This window comes from Cavia porcellus, unplaced genomic scaffold (genome assembly GCF_034190915.1).
Source record: "Cavia porcellus strain 051 isolate PalLab524CR breed Dunkin Hartley unplaced genomic scaffold, mCavPor4.1 scaffold_4, whole genome shotgun sequence".
Taxonomy (NCBI): Eukaryota; Metazoa; Chordata; class Mammalia; order Rodentia; family Caviidae; genus Cavia; species Cavia porcellus.
Genome location: NW_026947487.1, coordinates 82,763,488 through 82,779,612, shown reverse-complemented (window position 1 = coordinate 82,779,612; position 16,125 = coordinate 82,763,488). Strand labels below are relative to the sequence as shown.

The following is a 16,125-nucleotide window of genomic DNA, read 5'->3' as shown; positions in this document are numbered from 1 at the left end:
AGGGAGATGTTGACATACATATTTTTTTTGAAAAGTAACATATTGCGCAAACAAGTATTCAGAAGTCATGTCTTAGGAAGGACATTCTGATGTGTTGAGGTTAGAGAGGCCCCAGAGAAAGGAAGAATGCTTGGGTAACCAGAGTCAAATGTCTGAAAATCCACCTTGTTCATGAAGAATGATCAGGTTATTTTCACTGGATGCATTGCACTGGAAATCAAGGGTGAAGAGGAAGGAGCAGGGAAGTGAGGGAGAATTGTCTGCTGTATAAGAATAGAGTGAATGGAACAGACAGGACATTTTCAGTCCTCTAAATGAACCCATTCCCAGCAATCTGAGATTATCATAGAAGCTTATTGTATCCTTTCCTTCAGAATTGTTCCTACTCTAATTAGCCAACTGAATAAAATCCAATCCCTCTGCCTGTCAGTTGAGCCCCTTATTCCAAATACCTGTGCATTCCATGATGATCTTCCACTGTCCACGGACTACATATTGTGGTTTTCTTAGGCCACTCAGGGCTGTGTTTTGTTGTCTGTGGGCCTCTGTACTTTCTTTTATTCCTTCTTCATCCATTCCCTTCCATCTTTTCCGTATGATATCAATCTCCTGAGAATAATGTCCCCTCCTTTTCATCCTTTTATCCGGCAACAGCTCAGCATCAGCTTGCTAATGAGTACACACTTCTAAAGGCTTAGAGGACATGAAAGTTATCTTTCATTGTCAGCATCATCTAAGCTTTTAAATTTCTTTTAGGATGGTTTCTTTTCTACCTCCACTTCCACATTACTCCTTCAGTTGGCCTTCAGAGCTGGGAAGGACAGTGTTCCGCACCGCCATAATACTAAGAAGAAACTGAGGCCCAGCAATTTTAAGTGACTTTGTCAAAGTCACATGTTTAGAAGGAGACAAAGCCTTCCTGGAGTCTGAGCCTCACCTTTTCCCTCTGACGTGCTCTTTTTTCCTTTCTATGTCCTGCAGGGCACACATCCTCGCCACCTGTGGTGGACACTGTGCATGGCAAAGTCCTGGGAAAATATGTCAGCTTGGAAGGATTTTCACAGCCTGTGGCTGTCTTCCTGGGAGTCCCTTTTGCTAAGCCTCCTCTGGGGTCCCTGAGGTTTACTCCTCCACAGCCTCCAGAGCCATGGAACTATGTGAAGAGCACCACCTCCTACCCTCCCATGTAAGTTGATGAGGGTGGCTTTGTCATCTTCCAGTGCGGATGTTTTTCTCAGGGTGATGTAGGAAAGAATTAAAATATGCTGATTGGCTCTATTTTGTTCTGGAACCATCATGAACTTCTAAAACATTCCAGAACTATCACATCTTTCTAGATCATTTTATTTAGCACATAATTATAAAGCACCAATTCTGTGCCAAGCATGTTTTCAGTTTTTAGAATTCACTGGAGAACAAAACTTTCCAGAAGTGGGCAGAAAAGTAGGAGTCAACATGGAAAGTTAAAAATTAATTTGGTAATAGGACAAAATAGGATACATGTGTTATGAAGTTGAACAGTTCAAGGAGATAAGAGGTAGTGTGGTAATGTCTTCTATTTTGAGACCAAGTTGGCTAGGTACTTGTCAATACTAGTGAAATGAGATTCTTTCCCATGTTTGACATTATAATTGTGTTTTTATAAACGTTATGCTCCTTGTAGTTGGAAAAATTCCCCAAGATAGGAGTCTCAATGCATCCTTTGTTGATTTTACATTTTCTACTTAAGAGGTCCATCAACCTGTCATTTGAGAACCTCAGTGACTCAGGAGCTTGCAGGCAGCCATTCTACCACCTGATTCCATTGAGCACTGAAATGTTGCTTATAATGTAGTTGGGAAAATAAGCTCTACATAGTAAGGATCTATTTCCTATGCAATCCTTGCCAGCTCTCTAGATTCTGTAAGGTACTCAGGATTCTGTAACGATCTTTGTGCCTTGTCTTTCTTACCTGTAAAATAGGGATACAAAGAGAATCTGTGCTAGGGGTAGATTCTGTGAGGTTTAAATGAGTGAGTACATGAAAATAATTTAAATCACTGACACACTGGGGAACTCAGAATATGTTGCAGGCTGTAATCCATGTTGGATCTTAGAGATCTCTTATTGGGACAGACTATAGTGGTTGCCTGGGGCAGAGTAATGATGGAATGTTAGCATGGAAGGGCTACTGGATCCTTACAGAACAGAATGATTGGGCCCAGAACAAAAAAGAAATTTGCCTATGGTCAACCAGTACATCTACGGCTGAGTACATCTTTCTGAAATGTAGTTTTCCTGAAGTTATCCTGAAATTTCATTCTGAACGGTTGAGTATAATTTCTTACATTTTACAGAGTTCTAATTAAAGGAAGTCTACTAATTATTTCAACATGATTACTTGGTAGATGAACAGGGTTACCATCCAGCACAGGAAAGAATGGTTCTACAGGAAATGTCATCTCCCATGGAAGAACAGCACATGGGCAATCTCTTGTCCCTGGAGCAGTGTATCTTAAAAGCTATGGAAAGGATAGAGTTGCCCATTGCTTCACTATCTGCATGATATGAGGAGACACTGGAGTCCCAGGGTTCCTACTGGAATCTCCAGACAGCTTTCTACCCATTACAATCACTTCAGGCCAGTGATGACAACTTCATTTACAGGTTTAAAACTCCATATACTAGAAACAGCTGCGGGGGGGGGGGGCTTTCCTAGTTTCAACCTAGTTGAATCTCTGGTGTTTTTCCTTCCTTCCTAGGTGCTCCCAAGATGCAGAAGGAAATAAGATTCTCTCTGATCTCTTCACCAATAGAAAGGAGAGCATTCCTTTCACGTATTCTGAAGACTGTCTGTATTTAAATATTTATGCTCCGGTGGACTTGAAGAAGAAAAGAAGTCTGCCGGTAAGCATGGCACCACCACTGGCCAAGACTTGTGAGGTTCAGTATCTGGAAAATTTGAATACAAAATAGAAGAGGATGAAGTCAGCTTGGGGTAAAAGCACTACAGGTTCTGAAAGATGGGCCAGATCTTCCTCTCATCATAGGAAACGCAAAGTTTTCCTTATCTCAGCTTCCCCTATTAACCTCAAGTATCTGGGAGGAGTTTGATGTACATCTGGAAAGCCCACCTTAATAACTCTAAGTTTCCTCAGACTAATAGAAGAACAAGAATGAACACCCAGTTACTACATTAAGGATACGATTTCTGGAGCAGCTAACGCATAATTTTCAAGAAGTTAGAGCTAGAAGGAACCTTAGAGGAAATGGAAAAACCCAACAGTTTCTTTTCATCAAGTAGAGAAATTGAGGCCCAGATGGGGAAAGGGAGGTCACAGCACAGACTGCCAATACAACATCTACAGTTTCTGACTTTTAAACCAGTGTTATTTTGACAGAGATTAGGAAATAGAGCATGTGTCTCATTTTTCTACACAAAGTACCTGAAAGGACTTTCACTGTCTTGTGAATACTGTCACTGCCTAGTGACAGAGGTGGTGTGGATGAAACCTGAATAACCTCAGTAGAAATTTCCTTATGTTTTGGCCAATCCTGTGAGATTTCATGATGGTTTACTTCCCTCCCTAATTACCTTTGGCACAGGCTGATGGCTCAGTGACTCAGCACTTCCCAAAGACTAAAAGACCAAAGGTGAGACAAACCCACCTTTGGTCAGGTGCATGGGGGTAGGGACAGGAACACATGCTGGCAAAGAGGAAGCCCACAGTTCATGAGGTGCAAAAGGGAGTGTCAGTATCCATCCAGTTTTTTAGGAAAATCTTGACATGGACTCCAGGAGTGTGGATGAAGGATGTCATCTTGGAGGTTGGTCTTGTTTGTGTTTATAAGGAATATTGAGGTAGGGAGTAATGTTCCCTCATTCATTCACTCCTTCTGTTACATAGTGTTAACGTGCACACAGTTAGATTTGGGGGTTACAAAAAGGAGAAAGAAACCATGAGAAACACAATCCTGCCCTGAAAGAGATTACCATTTGGGTTGCGGAGACATATAAACTTCTCCAGCATATCATTGTTGACCAGCCCTTGGGCTCAGCTTTCTTTTAAAGATGCTTGTGTTTCAGTTCCTGCCCTGGAGAGAAGCAAGGAACAGAGATGAAAGGAAAAGGGTCTTTGGGAGCCTGGAGGAAGGAGTCCCACCACTCCCAGGTATAAACACAGTGTTGAGGACTAGGGATTTGAATCTAAATCCTAAGTCTGCCTTTGGGTGACCTAGAAGCTCTGACAATTTCTTAATTTTTGCGAATGTCTATTTCCTCAAATAAAAATGATGGCATGAGTATTCAGTGATGACTGTCAAGCTTCACTCAGTCCTGGCTGAGTACATACAGGCAGCACTGATCACACACTGAGTAGGGCTGGAAGGATATTCTTGCCTGAACAGCCAGATTACTGTGCTGTACCTGTGGGTTGCTATCAGTAGGTAACTCAGTACCTGAGTTCTGGGGCCAGATTGTCTGGTCAAGTCTTGCTGCTACCACCTTTAGCCATAGGATGTTGAGCAATAAAGTGGCCCAATTTTTTATTTCTCAATTTTCTTACCTTTTGAATAGATATTTTTTAGTACTCAGAACACTATTGGTGTGTAGTTGATGTCTAATCTATTTTCTACTTGCAGTACTATTAATATTATTTTACTCACTCTCATTTCTTTCCTGGTATGTGAACTTTTAAATGCAAAGAAATGCTTTATGAATTGGTCTTTTTACTATACCACCATTTTCAGCTCTCATCACAGTCCCAGACACATAGTGTCATATAATTTTAGTCAAATGACTGAAGACATTCTACAGGAGGTGAATGTGAAGCTGGGCTGAAGATGTGTGGGATTTAGGCCACAGTGGAGGCACAGTGGAAGCATGGTAGAAACATACCCACTGGGGATGTCCTTAATTATTGATATAATGGAACAACACAGGAAATGAAATTCTCCACTAAAGAGTTAAGTGAGATAAAGCTAAAACCCAAGGGCTTCTTCTTTCCAGTCTATACATTCAGCTGATTGCATCATTTAGGCATCAGAATGGTGGAGTTTTGGGGAGAACATGACATCCTTGGTCTTTGCTTATTTTTCATGACTTTCTCATTTTAGAGAGCCTTGTCAGGACATAGGCCATGTGTCTGGGGAGAAAGGCAGGGTAAACCAGTATGCATGGAGTATGGTGATGGCCTAGGCGCAGCTGGTAGAGCTGGGAAGAAGAGGGACTGCGTCTTGCAATATGGCTGGTGTTGATGGAGTTTGGGTAATGGCTCCCTTGAGTTACAGGCAAAATATGGTAAGTGACAAAATCAGAAAATCCCTGAGGTCTTTTCTAATAGCATTTTTTGTAAGCAGTGTGGCTGTGTTCTTTTTGTACAGGTGATGGTGTGGATTCATGGTGGTGGTCTGGCAATTGGTAGTGCATCAACCTATGATGGACTGGCCCTCTCTGCCCATGAAAATGTGGTGGTGGTAACCATTCAGTACCGACTAGGCATCTGGGGATTCTTCAGGTAAGACATTGAACTATTTTTTGCACATTATCTTCTGTGTTGGTTTATTTTATATTGATGTAACAAAGTACCAAAGACTGGCTAATTTTGTTTAAAAACAAAAATTTTAGTTCATACTACCTCTGTGGTTTCATCTGATTTGTCTTTGGTGAAAGCCCCTTGGCTGTGCTGCAATGTGGTGGAAATTAGGAAGGGAATCTTCAGCAGAAAGGTGAGCTCACACCATAAATAGAAGCCAGAGAGCAGGATCTCAGACCTTTTTGTTCTTTTATAGCAACTCATTCTTTTATGAGCTAACAAGCATCCCATGAGCTCTATGTTAGTCTCTCTTAAATATAGCAGTCCTAATAATTTAATCACCTTCCACTAGTCTTTATCTTTTACAAGTTCTATCAACTCTTGACTGGCACATTAAGGATCAAGGCTTTAGCACATTAACCTCTGGGTTACAAATCACATGCCAGCCAAACCACAGTAGCTGCCACAGGATTGATGTGAGGTCTCAGCTGTAGTCATCCCATCCCCCAAAACACCTTTTAAAAAAGTTCTTATTAATATATCCACTCCTTCTATTATTGGACCCCACTGAAATTTCCGTTTACCATTCACACTTGTTTATTTGCTTCTGAGCTTTTGTATGGGCTGTCCATGGAATGCCTGCTCTACTTCCTATTCATCCTGCAAGGCCCAGGCTCACATTCCTGCCCCTGTAATACTCATCTCCTTTTTACCTGTGTTATCTGTCAATGCCTAGAAAGGTTTCAAAAATTATCTTCCCCACTTCTCCTTCTGTGATGGGGTACATGCTGCACATCTACTCCTAGGAAAGTAAGGAGGGGCACTGTCAAGGTGGGAGTGTAGCGAGTGCTTATGCAGGCGGATTCTCAACTAACTATACTTCCAGGCTGCTCTCACAGAGTCAATAATGGTCTCCACTGATGCCTGGATCTACCTAATGGGACCTCTTCACACCACCAACCAATAGCCACTCCCTCCTCCCTACAGTGCTTCATTTTCCTAGCTCTGGCCACTTCCCGCCTCCTGGCCTACTCCTTCTTAGCACCTCTCCTCCCCTACCTCCAGTTTCTATGTCTCCCTCTCCATTAATCTCTGGGCAACCTCAGAAGCATGTTCACAGCTCCTTTTTTTTTTAGTAGCATCCACTTGTCTTTTAGTGCCAGGTGCCATCTTAGCTACCTTCTCCCATATCCATGGATGTCTACAAAGGCTGCTTTCTGTACACTGACAGTCCCTGAGGTTCACTACTTTTCACCCAACAATGACTCTTCCTCTCTTCCCTCAAAAGTCTCTGTGCAGCCACCAAACAGCTCCTTCCTCCCTTTTCTTCAGTGTAAAGCCCTGGTAGAGAGCCTGGACTCACCACTTTTTCTTACAAGTAATGTCCGTATGACTAGCAAAGCCTTTTGGTTCTAACTTTTAAAGCCATATTCATCCACTTACTTTTCACCAATCTTAGCTTGCACCATAATTAAAGGCCTAGACCTTTAATTATTTTTCTGACTTACATCCTGAATTAAAACTACATATTTTTATTAACCTGCTATTTTTACACAATGGATGCTTCCTATAAAAACTAGACTGCTAGTGTGATAGATGGCTTAAATGATATCATGTCTCTTAGGAGGGTTCCTATATTACTTGCCATGTTGCAGAGTCCTAGTCAAGGCTTTCAGTAAGCTCTTTAGTTGCACCTTACATTAGCCTCTCATGTTTTCTTCTCTTGTCCCTGGGATTTGTGTACAGCCTACTTCTCCTAACTGAAATTACCTTCACTGGTAATTGATAAGGCCTATATGCTCATTTTATCCTGATCTCTACCTAATGTTTTTCCTCAGAGACACTTTCCCTGGCCATGAGATCTGAAATATCACCACACTGTCCTACAACTAGTTGTTTATTAGCTTTTTTTCCCTCAGAATACTTTCAGCAGTTGACACTGTATTTTCTTTTAACCTTCTATTTATTTGTGGTCTGCAGTGTGACCTGAATGTCATCAGAGATTTTTGTTCACCTATTTTTATAAAAGATGTGATCTATCTCTTTGATCTGTTTTGGATGCTTGGTAGATCCTCAGTAGTAGCCAGGAGGATGAGTGCAGATCTCTCCCTAGAACACTACTACAGGAGTGAGAAGCAGGTGACCCCTGTGTCAGGTATGCAGTCTAATCTCTTTCAGGAAGATTAAGTGAAAGACCCTAAACTGCTTTGGTTCTTGAGAGCACTACTGTGATAGTTCTGTTTCTCTCTCCCACTCTATCCCTTGCAGCACAGGGGATGAACATGGCCAGGGGAACTGGGGTCACTTGGACCAAGTGGCTGCACTGCACTGGGTCCAGGACAACATTGCCAACTTTGGAGGGAACCCAGGCTCTGTGACCATTTTTGGAGAATCAGCAGGTGGTGAAAGTGTCTCTGTTCTTGTAAGTATTCTTGTTACCAGACTGTCTTAGCTACTTTTCTTTGTCCTGATACAAAATACCTGATACCCAAAGTTAAAAGAGTAAAGGTTAATTTAGCTCACAGTTTATAGAAGTTTCAGTTCATAATCATCTGGCTCCAAGGCGGGATGACATGATAGACTTCATAGAAGAGAAACACTTCATGGTAGGCATAAGGTAACAAAACAACAAAGAATGACCACAGCTCTTTCTATCTCTTAAATCTTATCCAGGCTATTTAGGGCAAGTGACTCTCACACCCTTAATCCTAGTGCCTTTGATCCTAGCATTGCACCATGAATCGATCCCAGGCTCACACACTCTAAATCCAGTCACCTATGAAAAAGCCCCGTCTATGACTCCATGGAGCTTTGGGGGAACATCTAGACACAAACTATAATGAGGAATTCAGGTCCAGGGTTGATATAGTTGCTGATAGAGCCTATTGGAAATCAGTTAATCCAGTCATGTGTGTCTGTGCTTATAAGACTTAGATCTAGAGCTGAGTCTACTCAGTGCCCAGCATCAAATTGTGAAGAACTAGGGCCCCACACTCTTTGGACTGTAGTGGGATTGGGCTCAGGTTAATTTTATGGGACCCTAAGAATCTTCAACTTTAGCCTTTAGTAGTGGCTTTCCATTTCTTCCTCCTTGATTTTTCACTGTACTTTCTAATCATTTTTCACAGTAGGGCTCACCTTGATTCTTTTGGGCAGAGCAATGAATATAAACTATATATAGCAAGGGGAAAGGACATAAGTTGGATAAAGTATCATTTGGCTCCAGACCAGATGTACATACTAAGGGGTCTTGAGCACTGAGAGAAGTCAACAGTGCTTCCTCAACAGTGTCCTGATAGCTTATCCAGGTCCAAAAGGGAGGATAGCACTCTTCGGGACTGTGGGGCAGTGCAGGACTTGGGGAAACAGGTGAACAGAAGTAGAGGAGAGATGGAATACAAGTTTTGATATATAGACCTAACCTTGAATCATGAGATGTCTTGCTGGTATGGGGAATGAAGCCTGGGGACACTGATGGAATTTACAGAGGGTACTGAGAGCCAGAAGATATCATGTAAGCACCTGGTGTAGAGTTCAGTGTTAGCCTTATTGCTTTATTTTTACATGAGTTTTTTATTTCCTAGTTGAATACTCAGAAGAAAATGTTACACATATTTATAGTAGAGAGAAAGGAAAATAGTTAAACTCAAAGAAGAAAATGGCCACTATTCCACCCTCTGTGAGTAGTCACTGTGGACTTTAAAGTATGTATTTCCACAGTGTTTTTCACAGTCCATATGTATATATCCATTTATACACACCTTAGTCCTCTTTTTAGCTATCCATTCTTTTTTTCTTGCTCTCTTGGCATATCTCTTTCTGTCTCAGTTACTTCATCATTTTAACATGTAGTGTAGCATAAATATTTCCTTAAAATTAAGCCTCTTTAGATATTCTTATGTTTTTTATGCATAGTATTCTATATTATGAATAAAAATTATTTGTATATTCAATATATAGCACTGTGGGTTATTTTTAATTTTTCCTACTTCAAACAGCACAAAAACTCTTAAATATTGTTGTTCACCTCATTATCAGTTTTCCTTTCCTTTCCTTTCCTTTCCTTTCTTTTCCCTTTTCTTCCCTCCCCTAATCCTCCCTTATTCTCCCTTTTCTTTTTCCTAAGTTGCACATCAAACCCTGGGCCTTGTGCATGCCATGTCAGCACTATATCCTGAACAATATTTTCATAATAGTTGTTTTTCTTAAAATAAATTCCCTGTAATGCCAAGTTTGAAGCAGAATTTCTTGCAAAGTATACAGAAATGCTTTTTCCAAAATTTTGGCTGTTATCAAGGGCATATGCCACATATTTCTAGTATTATCCCTTACTCTGGACTAATTACATCCCTTCAAGTTTCTCCTTGAAGGAGAAACACACACACACACACACACACAGAGAGAGAGAGAGAGAGAGAGAGAGAGAGAGAGAGAGAGAGAGAGAGAGTTTGGGAAGCAAGACGGAAATGTGAGGAGATGTCATATCTACTGAGTGTAACGTCTGCAGTTGAGTGGGTAGCACGGGAGTGGGTAGATGGAATCTTAAAGAATATGAAAATCATTGACCCACTGGACCATGAGCATCAACTCTCCTCCTCTCCATTTCCCTCTCAGGTATTATCTCCCCTGGCCAAGAACCTCTTCCACAGGGCCATTTCTGAGAGTGGTGTGGCCCTAACCGGTAATCTGGTCATGAAGAATGTTAAGCCTTTGGCTAAGGTAAGTCTCATTCTGGATAAGAGAAATGTAATGATTACCCTTCCCTATGAATAGGGGAACCAAGGTACAAAAAGATTGAGGGGCTTACTGGATAGCAAATAGCTAGAAATAAAAGATCTGGGATTTGACATCAGACAGTGAAGTCCTGAATGTGAGCTTTGTGTGCCCATGACAAACAACCTGTCTTGAGACATCAAACTATGAATATATATAATATATAATATATAATATATATGTATATATATATGTATTTAGAGATATTTACTGGATCATGTCGTAACTAACTTTATGAGTGTTGAAAGAAGCAACACCCTTTGGGATTCAGAATGCATACCTACTGGTATAGAATATTTGCAGCTATCTCCAGCTTCAACTGCAATACAACCACAATTGAACAAATACATGGATAAATAGATGAAAACTAGCAGATAGGTTATGGATGTGTCAGTGTGGAAATGCTTTTTCCAAAAATTTGGCTGTTACCATGGCCATATGCCACATACTTCTAGTATTATCTACACTGATGGAGAGAAGTGACATTGCCTTTGAACTATATTTTCACTTGTACTATCTACAGAAAATTGCTGTCACTGCTGGGTGTAAAACCATCACATCAGCTGTCATGGTTCACTGCCTACGCCAGAAGACAGAGGAAGAATTGCTAGAGATCTCACAGAAAATGGTAGGTGCCTCCATTCCAGTGGCCTTACCCTGTCTACTGGACCCCATACTTTATCCCTTCCTTAAACCATTTGGGATGGTTTCTTACCTTTCAGTAGTTCTGTTAGGATATAGATATAAATTGGGACATAATTTTTCCTTTTTTTGTTATTATATTTTGTCCTTTTGAGACAGGGTCTTGCTATGCAGTTCAGCCTGGCCTTGAGCTCACTTTGTAGCTCAGGCTGGTCTCGAACTTACAACAATTTTCCTGCCTCAACCTCCTATTTACTGGAGTTACAAGCATGCACCAGCACACTTGGCTCCTTTTTTGTTATTAATTAGTACAAATGTAAAAAATGTCCAATAGCAACATGACTTAAAATTATATAACCACCCCCAGTTCTTTCAATTATACATTTTGATATTCTTATTTTCAGAATTGAATATTCTATATTACTGTAAGAAACTATCATCTTGGATTTGGGGATGGGTATAGTTAGTTCAGGTTTTTCAGAAAAGAATGACAGCTAATCTTGGTGGATTTAGATGCTAAAATTTACAAGTAACGTAGCAGTGGCCTATACCAGATTTCTGGTAACTTGAACTCAATTAGAATGACTTGTATCTATTATCATTCAACTATCATCAGTTCATTCATGTATCCATCCTTCTGTCCATGTAATTCTTTAATAATTTCTTCAATCCAGTATTTATCTATCCATAGCTTTTCATTTGTCTATTTTCAATGAGGCACTTCAATCCCAATAGGTACCAATGAACACGTCCATGCTCTTTCACTTGGCACTCCAAAAGCACGGACACATCCATCACCTATCTGCTATCTGCTATTTTTCATCTGTTTATCCAATTATGGTTGTATTGAGATACCTGTCCATCCATCTCTCCAAGCTAATTATATGGAAGTCTGCTGTCAGCAGAGGCGACCTGAACATAAGTTGACCATAGTGCCTTCTCACAGAGAACTATCCAAAGAGAGGTAAAACCATGTACTTAGTGGATTAAGTGTAGTGAGAGTACAAAGAACAGACATATTTGTAATAGCCAGCAAGGCTGCTTCTCAGGGAAAATGACATTTGTGCATTGATGGGCAATTCTTCTATTACTGCAAAAGAAACTTAGCTGGACAAATATCCAAAGAGAACAACATCCAAGGCTCATGAAAATCATTCCCTTTGTGGAGGAAGTTATGAGCTCAGAAGTTACCTGAACTTCTTAATTTTTTGTCTGGATCTCAACACAAGAAATGTCTCTATACCTCCAGGGAAAGCTTCTACCACTGGGTTTTGAGATGAGTCCATGAATATACATTTAACATGACCTCTGAACTGATGTATCAGGTCAAATCAGTCAACCAAGACATTCAAAGAATTAAGGCACTGCTATTTTTCTAATATTTGGGAAAAAGGAATAATCATTTTTCATGTGGCACAAGAGGACTCAGCTTATGGAGAAGTAGTTGGTGACTCTAGGATAATTCAGAAAATATGTGATCCCAGGACATCTTTCTGAGTCACTGTGGAAATGCTTCCATGATTGCTACTGTCCTCAGTACACACACACACACACACACACCCCTATCTGACTTCTGGGAACTACCCCTCATAGTGGAGGCATCTCCAGTCATTGCTGTTCACATATCTATGTCAGACCTATTAGGTAATGCAGACAATTTCAGTCCCCATGAAACCTTGCAATCTTGTTGAACATACAGCAAAGAAAAGCATGAGCTGATATGTGATTCACTGAGTTTGTTTGAATCAGAGTTTACTAATACAAAATGAGAAAATTAATTTTAAAGTGGCCAAAAGAGAAATGGATTTTGATGTAAAGCAGTTTTGGCTGGATACACAAGCTCTGAAAATATTGAAAATTTATCTGTCTCAGTGACATAGCTAAAACTCTTCTTTGTTGGTTTCTTTTGAAGTATGTTTATTCCTTGGGGAAGTAAAAACACGGCAACTCTCTGGACTTATATCTGTTTAGAAGTCATGTACCTTAAAATTATAGCATTAGTTTTGGTGCATACCCTGTTGGATTGATCCTGGAACATGTACTAACCTCCTTCCTTGCACTAACCTCTAAGTTTGGGGATTTGGAGATCCCAGATCACATATTGGCATCTGAAATAATGAAGTGGGAGAGAGAAGAGTGAAACAGGGGCTGAAGGATGATGGGAACGCCATCTCTAGCCACTGCACTCCCTTTCTTATCCCATCAAATATTGAGACTGTCACATTCCTGCCTCCACAGTCAACTCTTCCTTTTCTCCCCAAAAGAAAAATTGCAATAACGTTACTATGGGTGAGCAAGTAGGGAAAAAGATAAAGAGAAGGGTAGGTACCAACAGCAGTCATCCCTTCAAGAGCTCCAGGACTTTTGACTTTAGCATCTCAGGATTGAACCTCCCTTGCTGGTACCCTTCCCTCCCTGTACTACTCTACCATCGTGTGCTTAAACCCAAAAGGCCTGTGTAGTGTCCTTATTCTCTGGGCCCAGGTAAAAAAGAAGCATGAAAATAACATGCCTTTTGGTCACCGATCAAAAGATGAGCTTTGACTCCAGGGATATTTCTGACAAAAAATTCTGCCTTTGTCTTCACAGAAATTTCTCACTGTGGATTTACATGGAGACCCCAGAGAGGTGAGGACCTTTGTTTTCTTGATTATAGGTTTTGATTTCTTGCACCTTTAAGCTGCAATTCTCTATTCAAGAATGCATGCTTCTTCTTGGATGTGTATTGTTGAGGTCAAGGTAACACAGCCTGGAAGATCAGAGATAGGACTGAAATGCATTACCGTGATTCTCAGTGAAATGCTCATGTTCAGCAAACCTGTATAATCCGGGCTCAGTTACCTGTTTTTCATTCACATTTCTTGTATTAAAAAGGGCTTGTGAAAAAAGGCTTTACCAGAATCTTCTACTACCAAGAGGTGGGAGGAAACTAGATAAAGGGCTCAGGAACCTTGATTGAGGATGACCAGTCTCCTGGGAAGCCACGGGGTTGATTACTTATACAAGAAGGAGCCTTTTAGCACTCCAGAAACCCACATGATTCTCCCATTTCCTTCCTTCCAGTCACTGCCTATGGGGTTTTCAGGGTTTGGTCACATTAGCTGCAGCATATTACAATTCTATCCTCTTTGCTCCTTCCTGGAGATCAGAACACTTCCTCTTAAAGAACTTTGAAAGATAAAATTAGATTTATTTGAGTATTAGCAAGCGTATAAGAGGACATTTTGAATGGCATGGCCTGATTGTATATTTGGGCTATAGAAGTGGTGGATAATATTTATTGCCTTCTTAGAGCCTTCCATCTTGCTGAGCAGAATGCAGGAGAAACTCAAGTAAACTGCTCTTGTGTAACAATGGTCAGATAAAAGGTGAAAAAGTAAGGGCACACTGGCAATGGAATGGAACAGTGATGTCTAGGAATGGACTGATGAGTATCAGCTTTTGTGTCACTGTGACTACACATAATTTAAAGGAAAGGTTTATTTTTGGGTCACTTTCAGTGGGCTCAGTTCATGGTGAACTGGGTCCAAAGCAGAGATGTCCTGCTGGAAGGGGCGGGCAGAGGACAAGTGTTCACCACATGGCAGCCAGGAAGCACAGGAAGAAGAAAGGAGCCTGGATGAAACTATAGAAATGTCATTTCTAAGCAATGCCCCCCAGTAATTGGAGTCTTCCGATTTGACCAGGCCCTGACTCCAAACATGAGACTTTTACTGGACATTTTAGATCTTAATTGTAAGCATAGGTGCCATATGAGTCTACCTGTGGAGGAGGGCAGGAGCTAGTTCTCACGAAACCTAAATGAAAAGTGTTCCAGCAGAAGAAATGGAAGATGCAAAGGCCCTGACAGAGGAAGGCAATGTATTTGGAGAGGAGGCAGTGAGGGAAGGGCAGGCTAGAAACTGAAGAGAATTGGATTGTGACTCACCATGAGATAGTCAGGTGGTGCTCAGTAGGCTCTAAATACAGCAGCAGTGATATACATTAAATTTTACAAAAGTCTATGAGTGCAGTGTTGATGAGGTATTTAGAAGAAGCAAGACAGGTGCAGAGAGATCACCTGGGATGACGGTGATATGTAGCAGGCCAGTCAGGGAGTGCTTGTGGATTATATCAGGGCTGGAGCAAGTCGGTAGGATCCTGTTGTTTTTTTTTTTTTTTTTTTTTTTTTTTTTTTTTTTTTTGGCTTTTTCGTTTTTTTTTATCGGTACCAGGGATTGAACTCACGACTGCCTGCTTTCAAGGCCGGCGCTTATGCCGCTGAGCTAAATCCCCAGCCCCTGATCCTGTTGTTTTTGAGGGAAGCACTGACAGGATTTTCTGATGAACAGGATCTGGGGTGCAAGGAAAGGATAGGAGAAAGATGGCCCTGAATTTTCTATCCTAAGAAAAGAAATTGAGATGGCCTCTCAGGAAAGCCACCAATGTCCACTGAACAGACATTACTGTTGTTCTGTGGTTGCTGATATCAGTGTTTTCCCATGGATGCTTTTCATGGGTAATTTTTCTCATTGCTTGTCTTCTGCACTTTTTCTACCTTCTGCTTTCTCTTTTTCTCCACACTTCCATGGTCCATGATGTTATCAGACTTGTTCTAACTTGTAAACCAAGGTTAGCACATGTCATTCCCTTTCTTAAAAGCATGCTCTTGCTTACAAGACAAAGTGCTTCTACTCCACTGAGTTGGACTTCATAATATACTAAAGATCAAGGATGTGCCAGATATTATGCAAAAAATACGCTCCACTACCTGGCCATGGTACTTGTCTCTGCCCCAGGCATTCCTCCAAGCCCAGTGCTCATTAATGGTCCTGGGATTAACCAAGCATGTTGACATCTCTGTCCCATGCTTTTCCACTTTTGGAAAATTTATATCTTTATTTGGCAATAGCCTTCATCTCCAGATCCCAACTATGTCTAGCAATAACCTATTCCCGAAGGCAGTGCACGTATCTCTCTTCATGTGAGCTACTTGTCTTACTAGTTTCCGGAGCAGCCTTCTTTGAGCTCCATAGCCTGTATACAATAGCAGTATTTGCATCCAAACCTGCTCTGTATTGTTAGATGAATAAAACAGGGTTTGTCCTTTGTCTAGATCTTCTATTGCTCTTAAGTTTGGAATCAGTTTCATTTAGTTGCCTTGAGTGATAAGCTTAGTATCTTCAGCTATATAGATAGATAACATGCCACTGACTCT

General features: G+C 40.9%; 1 protein-coding gene across 1 annotated transcript in view; it reads left to right on the top strand.

Moving 5' to 3' along the window:
* The window catches only part of LOC100717473 (liver carboxylesterase 1-like), a 29,335-nt gene that overhangs the window by 2,637 nt on the left and 10,573 nt on the right, over positions 1–16,125 (top strand). The window contains 7 exon segments of the mRNA XM_003471972.4: positions 982–1,186; positions 2,742–2,886; positions 5,362–5,495; positions 7,782–7,935; positions 10,128–10,232; positions 10,810–10,914; positions 13,518–13,556. Of these exon segments, the coding sequence (XP_003472020.4) occupies positions 982–1,186; positions 2,742–2,886; positions 5,362–5,495; positions 7,782–7,935; positions 10,128–10,232; positions 10,810–10,914; positions 13,518–13,556 (887 nt within the window).